We start from the raw sequence: 25,496 nt of genomic DNA on the forward strand, positions 1-25,496 counted from the left end.
TTTCTCCAATCAAAAATCTCAACCCTAGGTCCAGTTCTGACCCTCTCCATAATTATATTGAAACTAATGGTATTGTGATCACTGGACCCGAAGTGCTCCCCAACGCATAACTCCGCCACCTGTCCAGTCTCATTTCCTAACACGAGGTCCAGCACTGCCCCTCCTCTAGTAGGTACCTCTATGTATTGCTGCAAAAAACTATCCTGCACACATTTTACAAACTCCAAACCATCCAGCCCATTTACAGAATGTGTTTCCCAGTCTATGTGTGGAAAGTTGAAATCTCCCACAATCACTGCCTTATGCTTACTACTAATATCTGCTATCTCCTTACATATTTGCTCTTCCAATTCTCGATCCCCATTTGGAGGTCTATAATACACCCCTATAAGTGTTGCTACCCCTTTCCCACTTCTCAGTTCCACCCAAATAGCCTTCCTAGATGAGCCCTCCAATCTATCCTGCCAAAGCACTGCTGTAACATCTTCCCTGACAAGCAATGCAACACCTCCACCTCTTGCCCCTCCAATTCTATCACACCTGAAGCAACGAAATCCTGGAATATTTAGTTTCCAATTTCAGCCCTCCTGCAACCATATTTCACTGATCGCCACAACATCATACTTCCAGGTGTCTATCCAGACTCTAAGCTCATCCGCCTTTCTTACAATGCTCCTAGCATTAAAATATGCACATTTAAGAAACCCCCCGCCTCTTATTCTCTGTTTATTTCCTTTTTCTTCTTTCTCCTCTTGTGTCAGAGTGCTTCCCTTTTCTGCTTCCTGCCTCCCATTCTGTCTACTAGCTTTCTCTATTTGAGTCCCTCGCCCCAACCATTCTAGTTTAAAGTCTCCCCAGTAGCCTTTGCAAATTTCCCCGCCAGGATATTGGTCCCCCTCGAGTTCAAGTGCAACCCATCCTTTCTGTACAGGTCACACCTTCCCCAAAAGAAGTCCCAATGATCCAGAAACTTGAATCCCTGCCCTCTGCACCAGTCTTTCAGCCACGCATTTATCCTCCACCTCGCTCCATTCCTACTCTCACTGTTGCGTGGCACAGGCAGTAATCCTGAGATTGTTACCCTTTTTGGTCCTTTTCCTTAACTGTCCTCCCAACTCCCTAAATCCTCCCTTCAGGACCTCTTCCCTTTTTTTACCTATGTCATTGGCACCTATATGTACCACGACCTCAGGCTCCTCTCCCTCTGATTTCAGGATATCTTGGACGCGTTGAGACACGTCCGAAACCTTGGCACCAGGGAGGCAGACCACCATCCTGTTCTCCCGACTGCGTCCACAGAATCGCCTATCCGACCTCCTAACAATAGAGTCCCCAATTGCTATTGCCCTCTTCTTTTTGTCCCTACCTTCCGGAACAACAGGGCCGGTCTCTGTGCTGGAGGCCCGTCCGCTGTCGCTACCCCCGGGCAGGCTGTCACCCCTTCCGTACTCAAACAGGAGTACTTATTTGCAAGGTGTACCGACATTGGAGTACTCACTCGTCCCTGCCTCTGCCCCTTGCCCTTCCTTAGCGTGACCCACATGTCTCTCTCCCGTGGTTTTGGAGTGACCACCTCCCTATAACTCCTCTCTATGACCTCCTCACTCTCCCTGACCAGACAGAGGTCATCGAGCTGCTGCTCCAGGATCCTAATACGGTCCCTTAGGAGCCCCATCTCGATGCACCTGGTGCAGATGTGGACGTCTGGAGGGCCATCCGACTCCATGACCTCCCACATCTGACATCCAGAACAGTACACTGCTCTGGCTGTCATTCTCCCGCCTTACCCTGGATCCGATACAAGTACAATACAATAGAAACTGCTGGGAGAAATCAGCAGGTATCTGACTCACAACAGCTGCTCCCTCTTGACCTTTAAACTGTACCTTTATTATATAAACAAAAAGCACTGTACCTTTACTAAAGCACTGTACCCTTGGCTCACTGTACCTTTACTAAAGCACTGTACCTTTAGCCCACTGTACCCTTGGCTCACTGTACCTTTACTAAAGCACTGTACCTTTAGCCCACTGTACCCTTGGCTCACTGTACCTTTACTAAAGCACTGTACCTTTAACCAGAAAGCAGAAATGCTAACCTGAGTTTGCACCCAATCAGCTGCTTCCTCTAGTCTGCTTCCACCAATCAGCGGCTTCCACCAGAACCCTCCCTATGAAGTGTGGAACGTTACAGATTTCGGTAAAAGCCCTGACCCTCCTCCACTCGCTCCAACGGTTCCCGGACATCCTCCAAGCTAATGTCCTTACTTTCTATTGCGTTAATCTCCTCTCTAACCAGCAACGCTACCCAACTTCCTTTTCCTTTCTGTCTATCCCTCCTGAATATTGAAAATCCCTGGATGTTCAGCTCCCATCCTTGGTCAACCTGGAGCCATGTCTCCGTGATCCCAACTATATCATAGTCATTAATAGCTATCTGCACAGTCAACTCATCCACCTTATTACGAATGCTCCTTGCATTGAGACACAAAACCTTCAGGCTTGTTTTTACAACACTCTTACCCCTTATACAATTATGTTGAAAAGTGGCCCTTTTTGATTTTTGCCCTGGATTTGTCTGCCTGCCACTTTTACTTTTCACCTTGCTACCTATTGCTTCTACCCTCATTTTACACCCCTCTGTCTCTCTGCTCACAGATATAAGAAACCCACTACCTCTTATTCTGTTTATTATCTTTTTCTTCTTTCCCCCCTACATGTTGGGTCTGCGTGCTTATCTTCTCTGCCTCCTGCTTCACACACTGTCTACTAGCTTTCTCTATTTGAGTCCCTCCCCCCAACCGTTCTAGTTTAAAGTCTCCCCAGTAGCCTTTGCAAATCTCCCTGCCAGGATATTGGTCTATGGTATATAGACACACTGAACTCTTATCTCCAGTTCTGTATTATGTTTATATATTCTGTTGTGCTGCAGCAAGCAAGAATTTCATTGACGTCGCCTATTTCCTTCGCTCCGTAGATGCTGCTGCACCCGCTGAGTTTCCCCAGCAATTGTGGGTACCTGCAATAAAACTCTTGACTCGTTGTATATTCTATAACGGAAACAGTTCCTGTGTTGCCCAAGATGAGATGTTCCACACTAGAACAACCGAGATGTCCTCATTCTTTAGGTCTCCTCTCCCATCATAGACGAGGCTCTCACTCGTGTCTCCTTGGTACCCCGCAACTCTGCCCTTGCTCCCCCGGCACAACAGACAGAATCCCCCTACTCGTCGCCTACCACCACATCAGCTGTCGCATACAACACATCATCCTCCGAAATTTCCGCCACCTCCAACAGGATCCACTAGCCACATTTTCCAACCTCCATCTCTTTCGCAGACCGTTCCCTCCGCAACTCCCTCGTTGACTCACTCATTCCCACCCAACCCCCAGGTACCTTCTCCTGCAACCACAGAAGGTGCAAAACCTGTCACTATACCTCTTCCCTTGACTCTGTCCAGGGACCACGACAGTCCTTTCAGGTGAGGCAGAGGTTCACTTGCACCTCCTCCAACCTCATCTACTGTATCCGATGTTCAAGATGTGGACTCTTATACATCGGCGAGACCAAACGAAGACTGGGCGATCATTTCCCGGGTAGACAAAAATGCTGGAGAAACTCAGAGGGTGAGGCAGCATCTATGGAGACTCGAACTATGTCGAGACCCTTCTTCAGATCGATGTGGGGGGGCGGGGAAGAAGAAAGGAAGAGGCGGAGACAGTAGGCTGTGGGAGAGCTGGGAAGGGGAGAGGAAAGGAGGAGAAAGCAGGGACTACCTGAAATTGGAGAAGTCAATGTTCATACAGCTAGGGTGTAAACTACCCAAGCAAAATATGAGGTGCTGCTCCTCCAATTTACGCTGGGCCTCACTCTGGTCATGGAGGAGGCCCAGGACAGAAAGGTCAGATTCGGAATGGGAGGGGGAGCTGAAGTGCTGAGCTACTGGGAGATCAGTTTGGTTATTGCAAACCGAATGGAGGTGTTGGGCAAAGCGATCGCCAGCCTACTCTTGGTCTCACCGATGTAGAGCTGCTGACACCTAGAGCAGCGGATGCAATAGATGAGGTTGGAGGTGGTGCAGGTGAACCTCTGCCGCACCTGGAAAGGCTGCTTGGGTCCTTGGATGGAGCCATGGGGGGGAGGTAAAGCGACAAGTGTAGCATTTCTTGCGGTTGCAAGGGAAAGTGCGAGGAGACGGGGTGGTTAGGGTGGGAAGGGACGAATTGACCAGGGAGTTGGAGGTGGCGAAAATGTCGGAGGATTATTTGTTGTATGTGACGGTTGGTAGGGTGGAAGGTGAGGACAAGGGGGACTCTGCCCTTGTTACGAGTGAGGGGATGGGGAGTGAGAGCAGAGTTACGGGGTATAGAAGAGACCCTGGTGAGAGCCTGATCTATAGTGGAAGAGGCGAACCCCCGTTCCCTAAAGAATAAACGCTCAGCCCGCCTGAACCTACTTGATCTCCCAGTTGCCAGACACTTTAATTCTCCCTCCCATTCTTACACAGACCTTGGTCTCATTCATTGTCAGAGTGAAGCTAAACGCAAAATTGGAGGAACAACATCTCATATTTTGCTTGGGCGACATCAATAGATTTCTCTCACTCTCTCTCTATCCCTCCCCCACCCAAGTCACACTAGCTTCTCATTTTCACCCTAGAAATAGCCGACAAGGGCGTGTTTCCTTTAGATTCGTTAATTTTTGGCATGTGTGTTTTTACAATACTGGGTACAAAAAGTGTGACGTACATAAAACTGAAGATCACAAATAAATTTCAACACGATTCAGATTAATCAAAAACCCTCAGAGAGGGAGAGATAGTTCATGAAGTTACAGAAAATTTGATTAATGAACAAAATTCCTTGCTTGTTCCTATGCATTTTCTTTACACTTTATGTTTGGTGTCCACCATAACAACCGTTACATGAAATTTAGAAAGTAATTTTTTTTCTAAAGCATGATAGCTGATTTCTTCACTTTTGCTGTTTTTCAACATACAAATGTGCTTTCTTGCTATAAACATGGAGTATGTGATTAAATTAGTAATATTCTTGTTATCTACCGAAACGTGCGTTACGCTGTTCAAGGGTGGACACCAAAATGAAAGCAGCTCCTGTTTCTTCCAGTATTTCTTTTTTTTCCCTCATGTTTTGAATAAACTTTATGGAACCAACCAGTCCATACATGAAAAGAGACTGCAGGTACATAATTTGATGGAAATATAGCAACTGCAAAATGCTGGTGTTACACATGTACTGGTGGACACCAAAAAAAAATCACTAATTTTGGCATGCAACAGCTTTTACAGAATCTTGATATTAAGGTTACTTTCTTCTCATAATTTCATTATCTATTGAGTAAACTATAACATTTTCAATCTCCTTGGAAAGTTCTTTGGTCTTAATTTAACATTGTGGTGTAACGGTGGTTACGTTAAAATAGAGTGGACTTCAAGAGGAACCACCGAATATGGCCATTCAGAGCACTTAATGCCAAATTCATCAAAGGTTTTGCTTATTACTGTGAAACAAGCATCTCTGCAAAGCAACAAACTTGAAAATGTTTTGAATTATAATTAAATTAATGCAGAAATTGCCTCTTTATTTCATTGTGTCAAAGCATGTCACATTTTTGGTGTCCTAAAATTGACATTTTTGAGATATAAACTGGTTGAACCAGGGAATTTATTTAATTCATAACTTGATTTTATCTCTACTATCTCTTGTACATTCGAGTAATAATCCCGGAAGAAAATAACACCATGCCTCTTGAAACAGTGGAGATATGACATTTTTAATGTTCTGTGCTAAAATCTCTCCAGTATTGTAAAAATACACATATCTTTCATTCATTGTTCTTTATCTTAGACATCCCTAACCAGTCTGAAGAAGTCTGAACCGCCCACCCATTCCCTTCTCTCCAGAGATGCTGCCTGTCCCGCTGAGTTACTCCAGCTTTTTGTGTCTATCCTGTGCTGTACTGCCGTGAGTTCTACAGATATTTTTTTCACAGTCAGACACACCGAGTCAGACACAGCAGCCTGCTCACCTCGGGCACGACAGCGCAGTCGTCTTATCTTCTTCCTCCTTCCCGGCATCGTCGGTTGCCGCTCACTGCGTCGACACTAACGGCAGCTCCTCATGACACCGCCCCCGACCGTCGACGCCAACGATATAGGATTTTCGGTCCAGTCGACGCCGCCCCCTCGCGGCAGCCGCGCCCTTTCCGACGGCCAATGGAGGCGGCGCGAACACTGACCAATGGGGGCGGCGCGACCACTGGCCAATGGGGGATGCGCGACCACTGGGCAATGTGGGCGGGGCGACCACTGGCCAATGGGGCGGGGCGAAAACTGGCCAATGGGGGCGGGGCGAACACTGGCCAATGTGGGCGGGAAAAACACTGGCCAATGGGGCGGGGCAAACACTGGCCAATTGGGTGGCGCGACCACTGGCCAATGGGGCGGGGCGAAAACTGGCCAATGGGGGCGGGATGACCACTGGCCAATGGGGCGACCACTGGCGAATGGGGCGGGTCGAACACTGGCCAATGGGGCGGGATGACCACTGGCCAATGTGGGAGGGAAAAACACTGGTCAATGGGGCGGGGCAAACACTGGCCAATTGGGTGGCGCGACCACTGGCCAATGGGGCGGGGCGAAAACTGGCCAATGGGGCGGGATGACCACTGGCCAATGGGGCGACCACTGGCGAATGGGGCGGGTCGAACACTGGCCAATGGGGCGGGATGACCACTGGCCAATGTGGGAGGGAAAAACACTGGTCAATGGGGCGGGGCAAACACTGGCCAATTGGGTGGCGCGACCACTGGCCAATGGGGCGGGGCGAAAACTGGCCAATGGGGGGGGATGACCACTGGCCAATGTGGGCGGGGCGAACACTGGCCAATGGGGCGGGATAACCACTGGCCAATGTGGGCGGGGCGAACACTGGCCATTGGGGCGACCACTGGCCAATGGGGCGGGTCGAACACTGGCCAATGGGGACGGGATGACCACTGGCCAATGTGGGCGGGGCGAACACTTGCCAATGGGGGCGGGATGACCACTGGCCAATGTGGGCGGGCGAACACTGGCCAATGGGGGCGGGGCGGGATGACCACTGGCCAATGGGGCGGGTCGAACACTGGCCAATGGGGCGGGATGACCACTGGCCAATGTGGGCGGGAAAAACACTGGTCAATGGGGCGGGGCAAACACTGGCCAATTGGGTGGCGCGACCACTGGCCAATGGGGCGGGGCGAAAACTGGCCAATGGGGCGGGATGACCACTGGCCAATGTGGGCGGGGCGAACACTGGCCAATGGGGCGGGATAACCACTGGCCAATGCGGGCGGGGCGAACACTGGCCATTGGGGCGACCACTGGCCAATGGGGCGGGTCGAACACTGGCCAATGGGGACGGGATGACCACTGGCCAATGTGGGCGGGGCGAACACTTGCCAATGGGGGCGGGATGACCACTGGCCAATGGGGGCGGGGCGGGATGACCACTGGCCAATGGGGGCGAAACACTGGCCAATGGGGCGGGGCGACCACTTGCCGATGGGAGGTGGGGCCACCACTGAAGAAGGATTTGGACCCTAAACCTCGCCATTTCCTTCTCTCCATTGACGCTGCCTCACCCGCTAAGTTTCTCCAGCATTACTGCAGGCCAATTGGAGACATTAGTCAGGAAATGGTGTTGTGTAGACTGATGGGACTGAAGGCTGCTAAATCCCCAGAGCCTGATGATCTGCTTGCATCCCAGGGTACTCAAGGAGGTGGCTCTAGATATTGTGGACGCATTGGTGATCATTTTCCAATCTTCCATAGCTTCTGGATCAGTTCCTGTGGATTGGAGCGTAGCCAATGTTATCCCACTTTTTAAGAAAGTTGGGAGAGAGAAAGCAGGGAATTGTAGACCAGTTAGCCTGACATCAATGGGGAATGGGGAAGATGCTGCAGTCGATTATTAAAGATGTACAGTAACTCTCTCCGAAGACAGTTTAACAACCTCCTCTCTCACTGCCCCCCCCCCCCCCCCTGTGATTCCCCCTTCCCTCCAACACTACGACCATATCTTAAGTCCTCTCTCCAAAGACAGTTTAACAACCTCCTTTCTCACTGCCCTGCTTCTGTGATTCCCCCTTCCCTCCAACTCTACGACCACATCTTAAAGCATTGGTGCTACCTCCTGCACCCCATACAGAACTCACTGACTTCATCCATTTCACCACTAACTTCCATCCAGCACTCAAATACACCTGGACCATTTCCGACATCTCCCTGCCGTTTCTAAACCTCACTATCTCCATCGCAGGTGACAGACTACTGACCGACGTCCACTATAAACCCACTGACTCCCATGGCTATCTGGACTACACTTCTTACACCCTGCTTCCTGTAAGGTCTCCATCCCCTACTCCCAATTCCTCCGTCTACGCCGCACTTGCACCCAGGATGAGGTATTCCAAACCAGGGCATCGGAGAAGTCCTCATTCCTTAGGGAACGGGAGTTCCCCTTTTCTATTATAGATGAGGCTCTCACCAGGATCTCTTCAATACCCCGTAACGCTGCTCTCACTCCCCATCCCACCACTCGTAACAAGGGCAGAGTCCGCCTTGTCCTCACCTTCCACCCTACCATCCACCACATACAACAAATAATCCTCCAACATTTTTGCCACCTCCAACAGGATCCCACCACTGGCCACATCTTCCTATCTTCACATCTCCTCCCCTTTCGACTTTCCGCAGAGACCGCTCCCTCCGCAACTCCCTGGTGAACCGCAGGAAATGCTAACTTGTCGCTTTACCTCCCCTCTTGACTCCATTCAAGGACCCAAACAGTCTTTCCAAATGCGGCAGAGGTTCAACCTCCTCCAACCTCATCTATTGCATCCGTTGCTCTGGGTGTCAGCTGCTTTACATCGATGAGACCAAGCGTAGGCTTGGCGATCGCTTCGCCCAACACCTCTGCTCGGTTTGCAATAACCAACCTGATCTCCTGGTGGCTCAGCACTTCAACTCTCCCTCCCATTCCGAATCCGACCTTTCTGTCCTGGGCCTCCTCATGGCCAGATTGAGCCCCACCGTAAATTGGAGGAGCAGCACCTCATATTTTGCTTGGGCAGTTTACACCCCAGCAGTATGAACATTGACTTCTCCAATTTCAGGTAGTCCCTGCTTTCTCCTTCTTTCCCCTCCCCTTCCCAGCTCTCCCACAGCCCATTGTCTCCGCCTCTTCCTTTCTCCACATCAGTCTGAAGAAGGGTCTCGACCCGAAACGTCGCATATTTCCTTCGCTCCAAAGATGTAACAGTGGCACATTTGAATAGCAGTAACAGGATGGAGCCAAGTAAGCAGGGATTTACGAAAGGGAAATCATGCTTCACAAATCTTCTGGAATTTTTTGAGGATGTAACAAGTAAAATGGATAAGGGAGAGCCAGTGGATGTAGTGTACCTGGACTTTCAGAAAGCCTTTAATAAGGTCTCACACAGATTAGTGGGCAAAATTAGAATACATGGTATTGGGGGTAGGGTATTGACATGGATAGAAAATTGGTTGGCAGACAGGAAACAAAGAGTAGGGATTAACGGGTCCCTTTCAGAATGGCAGGCAGTAACTAATAGGGTGCCACAAGGCTCGGTGCTGGGACCAAAGCTATTTACAATATACATTAATGATTTAGTTGAAGGAATTAAAAGTGCATTAGCAAATTTGCAGATGGCGCATAGCTGGGTGGCAGTGTGAACTGTGAAGAGGATGCTATGAGGATGCAGGGTGACTTGGACAAGTTAGGTATAATGTGGATAAATGTGACGTTATTCATTTTGGTGGCAAGAACAGGAAGGCAGATTATTATCTGCATGGTGTTAGGTTAGGAAAATGGTTAGTACGAGATCTGGGTGTCCTTGTGCATCAGTCACTGAAAGTAAGCATGCAAGTACAGCAGGCAATGAAGAAAGTTAATGGCATGTTTATTTATTGTGTATGGTTTATAGCCACACTGAACTTTTATCTTCTGTTTTGTATGTTTATATATTCTGTTATGCTGCAGGAATTAAGAATTTCATTGTCCTATCTGGGACACACAATAAAGCTCTCTGAAGCAGGGTTTCAGCCCGAAACGTTGCCTCTTTCCTTCGCTCCATAGATGCTGCCGCACCCGCTGAGTTTCTCCAGCAATTTTGTCTACCAACAATAAAACTCTCGACTTGGATGAGAGGGGATCTTACAGAAACATATAAAATTAAGACATTGGACACGCTAGATGCAGGAAACATGTTCCTAATGTTGAGGGACTCCAGAACCAGGGGCCACAGTTTAAAAATAAGGGGTAGGCCATTTACAACTGAGACGAGGAAAAGCTTTTTCAGAGTTATGAATTTGTGGAATTCTCTGCCTCAGAAGGCAGTGGAGGCCAATTCACTGGATGCATTCAAAATAATTAGATAGAGCTCCTAGGGCTAGCAGAATCAAGGGGTGTGGGGAGAAGGCAGGAACGGGGACTGATTGTGGATGATCAGCCATGATCACATTGAATGGCGATGCTGGTTCGAAGGGTCAAATAGCCTACTTCTGCAACTATTGTCTATGTACTTAAAAGAGAGGGAGGGAAAGCACTGGCCAAAGGGAACGGTGCCATGAAGGGGGGGGGGGGGGGTCAGCAATGGCCAATGGGAATACCTTGGTGGCTGGCATAAACAAAGCAGGCCAAATGACTACTTTGTGGCTTGAATCTCTACATTTAATCACTTTAAATAACAGGTCACACTAAATAGATGAAAGGACGCTATTTCACTCAGTAAAGAAGTCCATATCCAAAGAATATAAATAATCATTGTGAGCCTCATATTCCGCTTGGGCAGTCTGCACCCTAGTGGCATAAACATTGAATTCACAAATTTCCGGTAGCCCTTGCTGTCTCCTCCCCTTCTCAGCCCTCGGGCTTCTCTTCCTTTTTCCTTTCTTCTCATCCCTTCCCCCCCCCCCCCCCCCCCCCACCCACATCAGTCTGAAGAAGGGTTTTGGCCCGAAACTTTGCCTATTTCCTTCGCTCTTTAGACGTTGTTGCACCCGCTGAGTTTCTCCAGCACCTTTGTCTACCTTCGATTTTCCAGCATCTGCTGTTCCTTCTTAAACAAAAATCACTGTGAGCCGTTGGAACTTGAAAATTATTTCCATGCGGAGCCGGTAAGTCAATAACTAAAAAGCTAGTAGAAGCATTGACAATGTGTACCTTTAAGTGAAATGCTACCTTGGTAACTCTTTTTCAGTCCAGGTGGCCAGAAATGGGAAGAAATCCTTGTTCGCTCATAAATTTCAATGATACAGAAGATGGACTGGTCTAAGTTCAAGTGTAAGCAGATGTCACAGGTAAATTTGCATAACGCAAATTTAAAATTTGGAAGAGTTGTGTTGTGAAGAAATGAAAAATATTACAACCAAAATTTCACAAGTAGGGATTGGTTCAGGACAGACACCATTATCAGCTAGACAACTGCCAGCACTTAATGACTGTCTTTGTTCTTTGGCTATATGACCCCCAAAAAAAAAGGAAAAACAGTACTTCGGCAAAGTAGATTGGAAAGTAGTGTAATAGATGTCAACATGGAAGGAAAGTAAGGTAGACACAAAATGCAGGGGTAACTCAGTGGAACAGGCAGCATCTCTGGAGAGAAGGAATGGGTGACGTTTCGGGTCGAGACCCTTCTTCAGACTGAGAGGGAGGGGAGAGACACAGAGAGGTACGATGTGTAAACGAGATCAAAGGGGATGACGATGATAACCATACAACAATTACAGCACGGAAACAGGCCATCTCGGCCCTACAAGTCCGTGCCGAACAACTTTTTTCCCTTAGTCCCACCTGCCTGCACTCATACCATAACCCTCCATTCCCTTCTCATCCATATGCCTATCCAATTTATTTTTAAATGATACCAACGAACCTGCCGCCACCACTTCCACTGGAAGCTCACAGAACATGTAGAATAAATCATCGTTGGCTAGAGAAAGGTGACAACGAGGCATAGATAAAATTTAATAAGTCAAACTAGTCGGAGAGCTAGGATGTTGTTTGTCGACAAATGTGTGGAAGTGACATAGAGACAAAGGGCTATATAACACTGGTCTGATAGTTGTATAAAGCTGCAGGTAAGCTACTGGGTAAACAACCAAAATCTCTGGTTATTTATCTTTAGTTATCTAGTCCCTGGAGTTCAGATGTAACTTCAGCAAAGAAAGTGACATTTTGGACCAAAAGGGACAACTCAGAAACCGAGAGGATTCAGCTTTTGTCCAAGGGTATCTGGAAATGTGTTCTTTATGATTGTTATGAAATTTACTATAGAGCCTTGTAAACATATTGCAGGGCAGTACAAGTTTTTTTAGTTTTTAAAAAAAAACATTCTGCAACAACTTTTTTGCCTCTTTTTCCAGTCAGCAAAATAAAAGTGTCCTTAAACATCTCTACAACTGGATGGTCTATTCATAATACAACATGAACATAATCATGTCAGAAGTGAGAATAAACAAGGGGTAACCCAAACACATGGACAAATGTCTCAGAAATACAAAATAACAGTATTGAAAGGGGATTTCAAGCATTATCAGGAATAACAAAATAAACATAAAGGGTGGAGAATTATCAAAATTGTAATCAACGGAATATTTTAATGGGATACATGGACAGAAAAAAGAGAATGGTTGAGACACGGTAATAAACCGTTTGAATAGATTGACATTTTAACAGGATCCCATAAAACTCATCTTGCCTATGCTGAATTGAAAGATCCAGCATGGAAACAGGCAATTCAGCCCATTCACATTTTCAACCACCATTGATCACTAATTCGCACTCTCCCACTTTAGCATCCTAGAGGCAATTAATTTTCAAACCTGCACATTTTTGGGATACGATGAAACTGGATCAATTAGAGGAGATCCATGTAGAGACAGAGTTCCTCCTCTCCCTCCTGAACAATTGAACACACAAATTCTCTTAAAAATCTTTAAAAGTAATTCTTAAGTTGGTGCCGTCCAACAGTACAATACAATACGGTTTTATTCGTCACATTGCACATAAAGTGCAAGTGAAATTAATTTGTCAGCAGCGGTACAATGAGAAACTGCTAGTCTGCTTTTCTGTTGCTGTCACGGTGCCAAAATGATTTAAACTCAAATTTCACTACCTTATACCATCTTAAAAAAACCTGACAAAACTGAGATTAAAATTTTTATTTCACAACATACGCTCAAGTCGCTAACTTAGTTTTACTGATATCTACTGAACAGTTTACAAAACGCCATGTGATCCATGCTTTACGCAATAATTACAGCTGTGTTTACTACTTTTGTTTAAACGTGACTGCAACAGCCCTTCAGAACCTAAGTATGTTAGCTTTGTTTGTTCAGTCAACTTCTTCCATTCGTGATGTGTCATCATCATCACCTTCTAGTGGTGGCATTTCTTCTGTGTTTGTTGGGCCTGTATCCTCAATGACAGGATCTTCTTCATCAATACCTAGACAAGCAGAAAAAGCACACAATGGTTGATCAATATTAAATGGAAAATCTAAGGGAGGCACCTTGATCAAGTTTGAGGAACACAAATGCAAATATTACCAACATTTTAAGAATCAAGTGAGAAAAAGCATTGGCTTTCATACATACCAAGACCCAGTTTGATCATCCTGTAGATACGATTTGCATGAGTTTGTGGATCTTCCAATGAAAAGCCAGAAGAGAGAAGTGCAGTCTCAAAAAGAAGAATGACTAGATCCTTTACTGACTTGTTATTTTTGTCAGCTTCTGCTTTCTGCCTCAGTGTTTCAATAATTGGATGATCAGGGTTGATCTCCAAGTGCTTCTTAGCTGCCATATAACCCATTGTAGAGTTATCTCGAAGTGCCTGTGCCTTCATGATTCTTTCCATGTTGGCAGTCCATCCATAAGTACTGGTTACAATACAACATGGCGATGCAACTAAGCGATTGGAAATTGTTACCTGTGGTTTTTGTGGAGGGTTGAAGGGAAGAGAAGAACAGATTTAGTTTCCAATAACGACAGGTGATTTTACCCATAATCGAGAAAAGTTGTCTAATTAGCCCTTGTTTCATTAATTTCCAGGGAACTTAAATTAAATCACATTCACCTGTTAAAAGATATTTTATCCAGAATTCCTATTCTTGCTCACTTTGTTGATTCTCATGATAAAATTTAACCATTTTACAGTATCCAATCTCTTGGAAATTTGAAGCAATAACCCTTAAACCATTCCTTTAAAGAAATTCCCTGCTTGCACAGACTGAAAATACGCAGTAAATTTATGGTGCAAGATCAAGGTGAATTAATATCTTTATAAAATCCACAGGAACAAACTCCAGCAATTATTTAATAAATCATCCCCAAAATTTGTATTATTTGATAATTCTGAAGCATTGACATGAAGGTGCCATACAAAATGCGAACCAGTTTTATACACAGGTTTTGGAATATGTCCTGTTATTTTAATCTAGTTCTTTCAGTTTGTTCTTGTACTAATCTTTGAAATTACAGATTAGTTTATCCTAATTACCCCCCCCCCCTTCTAAGTCACTACAAATTTCTTAAAATTAGTGAATACATCTATAGAACATACTTTCTCAATTTTCTTCTCCAGTATGTCTTTCATAATCTTGCACAGATTCTCAAAATGGGCTCTCTTTTCTTCCTGCTTCTTTTTCTCTTCTTCGTCTTCTGGAAGTTCCAACCCCTCCTTTGTTACAGACACCAAAGTCTTCCCATCAAATTCTTTCAGCTGTTGCACACAGTATTCATCAATTGGCTCAGTCATGTAGATCACCTCCAATCCATGTTTTCTTAACCGTTCCACAAAAGCAGAATTGGCTACTTGGTCGTTTGTTTCTCCTAAATATTAAAATGATTCAAACTCTGGTTCATTGTCAAATTCTGAAGCAAAGCATAATACAATTAGACAACATCTGTATTTTACATACCAGTTATGTAATAAATATGTTTCTGGCTGTCTTTCATACGGGAGACATAATCTTTGAGAGATACCATTTCATCCCCACTCACTGAAGTGTGGTATCGGAGCAATTCAGAAAGCTTCTTGCGGTTCTGAGAATCCTCATGGATTCCAAGCTGCAAGGAACAAGTAATAAGAACCAAAGTCAAAGGCAAATTTTGCTTAAAGTAAAACCATAAATCTGTGCATAATGTAATGTAATAAACCATAAGATGCTGCCACAAATTAGGACATATCAAATATGGTTTTAATATTTTGTTGTACTAAGATTTTACATTATAATCTTACACCATTCTGGTGTTTTGAACATATTTATTGTTGTATTTATCATTAATGCATACTGTTTACTGTGATCATATGAGGAAAAAATGTGATTGCACCCTCATATAACACAAACTAATCTGAAATTTTTAAATGGATAAGGCAAATGCAGTAAACTAAAATCTATAAAGCGAATATGTAGCAGTACTGCCTAAGATCACAACATTCAATCACTTAAAATTCTCTTGGTGCAAGGATTTGTAAATTTGTACCTTGTATTAATTCCATTACCTTTAAGTTTTTTGAAAATTGCTCATACAATTTCTTGTAGTTTTCTTTGTCCTCCGATAGTTCTATGAAAAGTTCCAGACATTTCTTCACCAGATTCTTACGAATAACCTTGAGAATCTTGCTCTGCTGCAACATCTCACGGGAAATGTTAAGAGGCAGATCCTCAGAGTCCACAACACCCTTCATAAAATCTAAGGAACAAAATCCATCATTAGGATTCTTCACTACAAGAACTGCATTCTCAAATAATAAAGTGAACTGTATTATATTTTCCTGCCAAATACTTACTCAGATATTCTGGAATAAGTTCCTCGCAATTATCCATAATGAAGACTCTACGTACATACAACTTTATATTATTTTTCTTCTTCCTGTTTTCAAATAAGTCAAACGGTGCTCGCCTTGGTGCAAAGAGTAATGCTCTAAACTCCAACTGACCTTCAACAGAAAAATGCTGAGCAAAAAAAAGTTTATAATTAGCTGCATTGACATTTGTTTAAATATTCCAAGTCATTTCATTACGTACTGAACCTACTTTTACTGCCAAATGTTCCTCCCAGTCATTTGTTAGACTCTTGTAGAATTCACCATACTCGTCATTTGTGATATCTTCAGGATTCCTTGTCCAAATTGGTTTTATTTTGTTCAGTTCCTCTTGATCAATGTATTTCTCCTTGATTTTCTTTTTCTTCTTGTCACTTTCTTTCTTTTCATCTTCTTCTTCATCTGAACCAACATCCTCAATTTTTGGTTTGTCTTCTTCTGTAGCATCATCCTCTTTCTTCTCTTCCTTTTCTTCTCCTTCATCATCACTGATCTCTTTATCACGTTCCTTCTCCACCTGTTCGGAGCCAACGATCAGGACATTCATTTCAAGAGGAACCTGGTTCTTATTATTTCAAATATTACCAATTAGAATTCGAAAGAGATAAAAACTGAGTTTGAACTAGAACTTACAAATAAGGTAATGGGATAGCCAATGAACTGCGAATGCTTCTTCACAATCTCTTTGACCCTCTTTTCTTCAACATATTCAGTTTGATCTTCCTTCAAATGCAATATTATCCTAGTACCACGACCAATCTCATCTGAGAAATAAAACAATGAAAATAGTTTGAATTTAATTTCCCTTCGCATTACTTTATCAAAAAATAGTAAATTACCAGCAGATCACAAATTTACATCTGCTAGATTCTACATACTGACCATAATCTTGACAAACAGTGAACGATCCTCCACCAGATGATTCCCACACATATTGCTCATCGTCGTTGTGTTTGGTGATGACTGTCACTTTATCTGCTACAAGATAAGCAGAATAAAAACCAACGCCAAACTGGCCAATCATGGAGATGTCTGCGCCAGCCTGCAAAGCCTCCATGAAGGCTTTTGTTCCAGACTTAGCAATTGTGCCCAGGTTGTTGATGAGGTCAGCTTTGGTCATCCCAATGCCAGTATCTTGAATGGTCAAAGTGTGCTCTTTTAGATTTGGTATAATGTCAATTTTCAGTTCTTTACCAGAATCCAGCTTGCTTGGATTAGTCAAACTTTCATAGCGAATTTTATCAAGGGCCTTTATTTAAAAAGAAAATTGAATGTTACTGCCATAGAACTGTAATTCCTGACATAATCAAGCTACAGTTCTTTTGCCGCACCTGGTCTTTTTAAAAACTGATTGCTCAATTGTGATTTACTTCAAGCATCCTTAATGGACAAATCAAGATCATCACCATCTAATTCTTAATATACACCCCTCCCACCAGCCACACAAAAAGAGAGTGGAAGCACGTTGTCCCCAATATAGAAGGGCTGTATAAGGAATTTATAACAATTTATCCCAGAGTATATTGCATCAAATTTGAAGTTCTATAGGCAAAATAGAGCAAAAGCAATAACAGTTACACTGTTGAAGAACAATGTTTTGATGATAAAGTACAGTGCCCTCTATAATGTTTGGGACAAAAGCCCATCATTTATTTATTTGCCTCTGTACTCCACAATTTGAGATTTGTAATAGAAAATAAACAGATGTGGTTAAAGTGCACATTGTCATATTTAGCTTTTGCTTGTTCTGGGGGTTAGTCCCCTTCAGTTTTCTCTTCAGCATGTAAAAGGCATGCTCAATTGGGTTCAGATAGGGTGATTGACTTGGCCACTCAAGAATTTACCACATTTTAGCTTTGAAAAACTCCTTTGTTGCTTTAGCAGTATGTTTGGAATCAATGTCTTGCTGTAGAATGAACTGCCGGCAAATGAGTTTTGAGGCATTTGTTTGAACTTGAGCAGATAGGATGTGTCTATACACTTCAGAATTCATTATGCTACTACCATCAGCAGTTGTATCATCATTGAAGATAAGTGAGCCAGTACATTCAGCAGCCGTACATGCCCAGGCCTTAACACCCCCACCACTGTGTTTCACAGATGAGGTGGTATGCTTTGGATCTTGGACAGTTCCTTCTCTCCTCCATACTTTGCTCTTGCCATCACTCTGATATGTTAAACATTGTCTCATCTGTCCACAAGACCTTTTTCCAGAACTGCAGTTGCTCGTTTAAGTACTTCTTGGCAAACTGTAACCTGGCCATCCTATTTTGTAGCTAACCAGTGGTTTGCATCTTGCAGTGTAACCTCTGAATTTCTGTTCATGAAGTCTTCTGCGGACAGTGGTAGTTGACAAATCAACACCTGACTCCTGAAGAGTGTTTCTGATCTGTCAGACAGGTGGTTTTTTTTCTTCTCTTTATCTATTGTGTGTGGTGTGGGTGTATGTGTGGTTAATTATTTCCCGAGTTTCTTTTACTAAAATTGATCACCATTTTTTTCAAATATAACCGCTCACCAGCTGCTGACGTCACAATGCCTTTGCTCGTGGCCCACCTGCCACGTGGCCCCGCCCCCGGCTCTGGATTAAAGCAGCTGCTGTCAACGCGCAGGCGCACTGTTTTTACATGTTACGTCACCCCCCCCCCAGTTCTTCAAAAGGCGCAGAGCGACCGAGCAAGTTCTGCAGATCCCGAGGTCACCAGATTTCACCAGCTTGCTTTTGTGAAGTCACGCCCCTCCCCCCCCAATGCTAACCGCACGCGCTGCCAGTCGCGTCGCTCGCAAGGCCTTTGAAGAAAAAAAATTGTCTTCTTGCTCGCGTTGCCGGCAGTGAGTGATTATTGCATTCAAGAACCAGCCCTCATCTGACGACGCGCTCCCCCAACCCCTCAAACTCTTCCCCCGCTCCCACTGTGCCCCCCTCACACTCCCTCTCTCTGTGCCCGTGTCCCCCTCTCTCTCTCTCTATTCCTCCCCCCCCCCATCCCTCTCTATCCGCGCCTGCGAGTTGGGGACTATGCGTGAGTGGATAGGGCCGGGGATGGAGTAAAAGGAGTGAATTAATAAATCAATGGGGTGGGGGGGGTTAGTGTGTGTGTGTGTGTGAGTAAGACGCCGCAGGCCGCCCCTCCCCCCACAACTGCGCCTTGAGGGGACGGGACCCAACGGGTCCCCCTTGGTCTAGTATTATTATACCAAAATGTATTAAAAACACCCTTTCATAAAGTCTGACAATGTGCATTTTAAACACTTGTGATTTTTTTCTATTACAAATCTCAAATTGTGCAATGCAGAGAGGCAAATAAATGATGGGTCTTTGTCCCAAACGTTATGGAGGGCATTGTATACCCTTCAGCTACTTATATTCCTTAAATAAATGGAAAAGTTGACCTTTGTTTGATTAAAACTAGAAGAGCGAGAACATTTACTGAAGTAGAGGAACATTCTGTAAGATCATTGTTAATTCTATTCCTTGTGCCTAAGCATTTGAAGATTGAAATATGATTGAATTTCTGACCTTGGGTAGCTGAGGAGCAACTATATTGCTTTTATACAAAACGCTTGCTACAAATGGCCATAATTTGTTAGCACAAATCACTCACAGAACAAGACCAGGAAACACATAGAAGTATCCCCCATTCATTCATCACTGGGCTAACTAAATCCGTGACTCTTACTTTCACCACAATTACCCAAAGTTAAAATTGTGACTGACAAGGTTGATAACACCAAATGCAAGAAATAGCACACATTCAAGCAATGGACAGCAAATGTTGGGAGTCTTGAGCAAAAACAAAACTGAAGGAACATAGAAACGGACTGATGCATTTCAGGCTAGGACCAGTCAATTTTCCTCCCCATTTGCTGTCTGACCTGCAGAGTTGCTCCATTTTTATCTTCAGGGAAGAGTACTTTTTTGGTTAAGATCAGTGAACAATAGATCATTCTTTAAATCTAGAAAATTATTTCAGTCAATTGGTTGCCTCTCAATGGTGATACTAAACCATATCCTTCATGTAGTCCCAGACTTTGATTCAGATTCAAAAAGTTAAGCTTTTATCATCAACTTGCAAAGAAACGGGTCTACATTTGCACATGGTTGTTTTCAGCAAAGCTTCTCCTACCATAAACGTGCGGCTTGGTTCAACTCCAGTGGAAATGCTAAACCACATGGAAATCAGGTTGCACCTGCACAGTCCATCGAACAAAAAACACTTACATCAGACGAGTTGGAAATTAGCTCCCTCAGAAAAACTTCCTTGTTGGAATAAAACGTGTTGATGATCAGGGACATCAACTGGGCGATCTCCGCCTGGAAGGCGAAGGTCTCCGTATCCTCCTCCATGGGCATATCCTGGGCGACGGTTGGCGTTTCCTCGGGCATCTGTGGTGAAGAGAGTCAAGATGTGAGGGCGGGAGGGGGACGGGGGGGGTGGAGGGTCGGAGCCACAATGGGTGAGAGGAAGGCGAGAGGCGGCCACCAGCCACGTCCTGGCCTGACAGTCCCACATACGCGCGGTTCGCTCCGCCCACCAAAGTGAGCTTCTAGAAAAGTCTCGGTGTTACCAGGAGCCTCGGCGCCCGACAATGAACCGAGAGCCGAAGCTGCACGGTGGCGGTTGCCAGCCACTATCGCCAATTGAGCGCTCAAGCCTTTTCGAATATTTGAAAGGAAACACTCAACAACATGACATTGTCGGCAAATCGCACTAACGGTTTGCGAGTAGACATCATAAATAACATCTGAAGGTAGACAAAAAATCCTGGAGAAACTCAGCGGGTGAGGCAGCATCTATGTGGAGAGAAGGAATAGGTGACGTTTCGGGTCGAGACCCTTCTTCAGACTGAAGGGTCTGCTCCATGACAAATGGAGATGTTCTGATTTTGCTATGGAAAGACTGAAGAAGGGTCTCGACCCGAAACGTCACCTATTCCTTCTCTCCAGATGCTGCCTCACCCGCTGAGTTTCCCCAGCATCTTTTGTCCACCGTCAATTTTTCCAGCATCTGCAGTTCTTTCTTAAACATAAATCACACCAGGCTCATTTTACCTAATGCACTACATGGCGTTTGATCATTTTAAAACATGAATTACCCAAATCGCATCTCGATTGAGGCTTATTTGATGGGGTGTTACGAAGAGGTTTAAGCGTTACTTTAGCGGTTACCTTGCGTGCTGTGCTGAGACGCTGGCGCTCATACGTCGATCAATAACAACCCTCACCGCCACAATCACCCTGGCGACTGCGGGAGCGGCGACGCCGGCCCGCTTTTTATACCGCGCCCCCGAACCCCGCCCGCTTCAAGTTCCAGAAACATCTCGAACGATGCTGGTTGACAGCACTGCGCTGACGGGCAGGCGACGCGGCCAATAGGCACGGCGAACGGCTGAAGGCCGGTGACGCTGGGCCAATCGCCGCTGCGCGGGGGGGCGGGCCCTCGCGGGTAATGCGGAAAGCGGTTGGTATGAGTCTGAGCGTCGAGTCTAGTTGCTGGAACTTTCTGCGCTGCGGGATATCCCCGGCCGTGCCGGGAGAGAGGGAGCCGCTCACACAAATCTACACTTGTCACATTCATAATGCCCGAAATCATCCAAGCGACTTTAAACCCCCGTGATAGCTGAAGCAACACGAGCGGTGCTAACCGGTGGAGTGGGGGTGTGAGGTCACCTCAAGATGGGTGGACAAGAAATATATTCCCTTTAAACTCCACCACACATGGTAATTGCTGGCACAGCGCATCATTTGCTATTATACCGAGGAGCACTGACCGTGGGCGTGTTTAAACAATGCGAGAGGACCTGGCGGGCTCCGTGGCGCGAAACATCGTCTAAGATGCGATTAGTTTTCCCCACAGAAGGTGTTCGGGGCTTTTGTTTTTATTAAAAGCGAGTTTCGCGGCGTGTGTCAGCAACGACCGCGACTGACCGGTTGTGGTGGCCCCGTGCACCAGAGAGGTTGACCCCATCCGTCTAAAATGTGGCCCCAAACACCATAACACGCATGTAAACGGAGTAGCAAACTAATTACATTTCAAAAGCCTTAAGGCAGACCGAATGGCCCAGGTATTGGAAGGGTCCCGACCCGAAACGTGATCGGTCCATCCCCCCCCCCCCCCCCCCCCCCCCCCCCTGTCATGGTCGGTGTTGGCTTGTATGCCCAGCTCTGGAACATTCCGTGAAGATACAGGAGGTGGGAAGGATAAGGGCTGGAATTGCTGCTTTCTCCATCGGGAACTTTCTGAAAGAAAGGAGGAGGATCTGTTGTGAAGTTGCGGGAGGGAAATAGAAAGATAGAGCGAATAAAAAGAATGGACATCAATAGACAATAGGTCCATTCGGCCCTTCGAACCATTCAATATGATCATGGCTGATCATCCACAATCAGTACCTCGTTCCTGCCTTCTCCCCATATCCCCAGACTCCGCTATTTTTAAGAGCCCTCTCTCTTTAAAGCATCCAGAGAACCGGCCTCTGAGACAGAGAATTCCACAGACTCACCACTCTCTGTGCGAAAAAGTGTTTCCTCGTCTCCGTTCTAAATGGCTTACTCCTTATTCTTAAACTGTGGCCCCTGGTTCTGGACTCCCCCAACATCGGGAACATGTTTCCTGCCTCTGTGTCCAAACCCTTAACAATCTTATATGTTTCAATGTGATACCCTCTCATCCTTCTAAACTCCAGAGTGTACAAACCCAGCTGCTCCATTCTCTCAGCATATGACAGTCCCGGGAATTAACCTTGTAAACCTACGCTGCACTACTTCAATAGCAAGAATGTCCTTCATCAAATTAGGGGACCAAAACTGCACACAATACTCCAGGTGTGGTTTCACTGGGGCTCTGTACAGCTGCAGAAGGACCTCTTTGCTCCTATATTCTATTCCTCTTGTTATAAAGGCCAACATGCCATTCACTTTCTTCACTGCTTGTTGTAAAATGCTGGAGTAACCTCAGGAGGTCAGGCAGCATCCCTGGAGAATATGGATAGGGGACGTTGCGAGTCCGGGACCCTTTTTCAGAACGATAGTGAAGAGAGGGAGGTAGGTGGAGGTTACCCAAAATTTGAGAATTCAATGTGATTAACATCTGGTATATTTTACCTATTGCACTCCACTCCTGGATGGAGGGAGGAGGTAGAGGGATAGGTGTTATATCTTTTGTGGTTGCATGGGAAAGCACCTGGGGAGGGGGTGGTTTGGGTAAGAAGGGACAAGGGAACCAAGAAGTTCCCAGTCACATCTTCGCATCACCAACCCTTTCCGCATTCCACAGAGTCCACTCCCTCCACAAGTTTTTGGTTCACTCATCCCTTCCCACCCAAACCACCCTCTTATTTTTGGATCCTGTAAACTCAGTCAGTTCACAAGATCAAAATAAGTAAGGTTGATTGTTGGAAAGCAACGTCTGTAGTTGGAAAGTTACTAGAGGGTATTCTCAGGGATAGGATATTCGGGTATTTAGATGGACAAGTCTCACAAATCGGATTTAGTTTTTTTTAAGACATGACCAAAAAGGTTGATGAGGCTGAGCTGTAGATGTTGTATATATGAACTTCAATAAAGCATTTGACAAAGTTCCTCATGATAGGCTGCTCAAGTTAGAACGCATGGAATCCAAGCAGAGATAGCTGAATGGATAGAAAATTGGCTTCATAGAAGGAAGTAGAGGGTGATGGTAGAAGGTTGCTTCTCGGACTGGAGGCCTGTGACTAGTGGTGTGCCTCAGGGTTTGGTGCTGGGCCCGTTACTGTTTGTCATCTATATCAATGATTTGGATGAGCACAGGGCAAGATTAACAAGTTTGCAGATGATACAAAAGTGGGTAGTTTTGCAGATAGTGAAGATGGTTGTGAAAAATTGCAGCAGGATCTTGATCAATTGGCCAAGTGGGCTGAGGAATGGTTGATGGAATTTAATGCAGAAAAATATGTGGTGTTGCATTTTGGGACACCTAACAAGGGCAGGACCTACACAGTGAATGTTAGGGCTCTGGGTAGTGTTGTAGAGCAGAGGGATCTAGGAGTGCAGGTGCATGGTTCCCTGAAGGTGGAGTTGCACGTAGATCGGGTGGTCAAAAAATCATTTGGCACATTGCCCTTCATCAGTCTGAGTCATGGCCGTCCGAATGGGGGGTGCGTTGGGTGCGACCGCACCCCCCCTTTTTTTCCCTTAAGAAATTTTTAATCGAAAATAAAAAAATCCAAAGAAAATTTTAAAAATCAACGTTTCCACTTTGGAAACGGCCAGTTCTCTGTTCTCTCGTCCCCGGGTGGGAGTGGCTGAATCTGAACCCAACGGCTGTATCCCCAACACCAGTCGCCGCTGCGGCGGAGCCCGCTCCCTTCGCCTCCTCCCGCCACCGGGGCCCAAGCCATCTTCCCCCCACACCACCCCCGCTAACCCCTGCTGGGCCCACGCCACCCCCGCTGGGCTCATGCCACCCCCGCTGGACTCATGCCACCCCCGCTGAGCCCACGCCACCCCCGCTGAGCCCACGCCACCCCCTCTGGGCCCACGCCACCCCTGCTGACCTCTGCTGGGTCCACGCCACCCTCGCTGACCCTTGCTGGGCCCACGCCACCCCCGCTGGGTCCTCGCCACCCCCGCTGAACCCCGCTGGGCCTACGCCATCCCCGCTGGGCTCACTCCACCCCTGCTGGGCCCACGTCACCCCCGCTGGGCCCACGCCACCCCTGCTGACCCCTGCTGGGCCCACGCCACCCCCGCTGGGTCCACGCCACCCCCGCTGACACTCGCTGGGTCTATGCCATCCCCGCTGGGCTGACGCCACCCCCGCTGGGCCCACGCCACCCCCACTGACACCCGCTGGGTAACCGCCACCTCCACGGGGCCCATGCCACCTTCATCCCCCCCGCCCGCTAGGCACGCGCCACCTTCATCTTCGCCCCCCCCCCCGCAAGAAAGAGGGGGGATGTGAGAGGGGGGAGGGGGAGAGAGAGAGGGGAAGGGAGAGGAGAGAGTCATGGGGAGGGGAGAGGGAAAGGGGGATTATCTTGAGTGAGATTGCAAAATTAAGGTAGGTTTTAGAGCTATTATATTTTCTCCTCATATGAATAATATTAAACAATATCAAATAATATCAAACAATTGGAACTGCTTTCTTTTCGATAACAATACTGAAAAATATGAATTCCATAGTTTGTGACATAAATACACATTTTAATGGGATCATTATATACAGATGTAACATTTCCATTTTGAGATCGGGGGGAGGGGGTTGTTGGGGGCAAATATGCGTCAAGCCGATAGCCTAATCGTTAAAGAGGTAAAAGATAGCCTAATCGATAAAGCGCTGAGAAGAGGAATCAGAGCTGCCAAGGAAAGATACTCTGAGAAGTTGAGGAGCAAGTTCTCAGCTAGTGATTCTTCTTCAGTTTGGAAGGGCATGCAAGAAATCACCAGCTGTAAGAGGAAAGCCCCTCGCTCTTTGGACAATCGTCAGCTGACGAACAACCTGAATGAGTTTTACTGCAGGCTTGAAAATCAGAAACGTAACCCTGAAACCCCCTCCCCAACAAACACAGCCGGACCCCAGTCTGCAAAGAATGGACCCTGCACCC

The 25,496-nt window shown here is 46.0% G+C and overlaps 2 protein-coding genes across 3 annotated transcripts in view; both read right to left on the reverse strand.

The window, feature by feature from the left end:
• LOC116976681 overlaps nt 1-6,237 on the reverse strand; it is a 43,230-nt gene extending 36,993 nt beyond the window's left edge. The window contains exon 1 of one of the 2 annotated variants that reach the window (XM_033026529.1): nt 6,049-6,099. In XM_033026529.1, coding sequence (XP_032882420.1) covers nt 6,049-6,097 — 49 coding nt within the window. In that variant the 5' untranslated portion in view covers nt 6,098-6,099. Of the gene's footprint in view, nt 1-6,048 lie in introns of both variants that reach the window. The other variant, XM_033026528.1, reaches the window with a different exon arrangement.
• A 6,425-nt stretch (nt 6,238-12,662) lies between these two features.
• hsp90aa1 (heat shock protein 90 alpha family class A member 1) lies at nt 12,663-21,207 on the reverse strand. The gene is made up of 11 exons (XM_033026530.1): nt 21,085-21,207; nt 20,137-20,301; nt 16,797-17,163; nt 16,548-16,678; nt 16,126-16,431; nt 15,879-16,044; nt 15,591-15,781; nt 15,007-15,154; nt 14,649-14,917; nt 13,682-14,015; nt 12,663-13,532 (listed from the first exon to the last, which is right to left on the reverse strand). Exons 2-11 carry the CDS (start codon nt 20,299-20,301, stop codon nt 13,420-13,422), a joined length of 2,190 nt encoding a protein of 729 aa, XP_032882421.1. The 5' UTR covers nt 21,085-21,207; the 3' UTR covers nt 12,663-13,419.
• Nucleotides 21,208-25,496: the final 4,289 nt, after the last annotated feature.

The sequence above is a fragment of the Amblyraja radiata genome, chromosome 9 (genome assembly GCF_010909765.2).
Source record: "Amblyraja radiata isolate CabotCenter1 chromosome 9, sAmbRad1.1.pri, whole genome shotgun sequence".
In the NCBI taxonomy this organism is placed as follows: Eukaryota; Metazoa; Chordata; class Chondrichthyes; order Rajiformes; family Rajidae; genus Amblyraja; species Amblyraja radiata.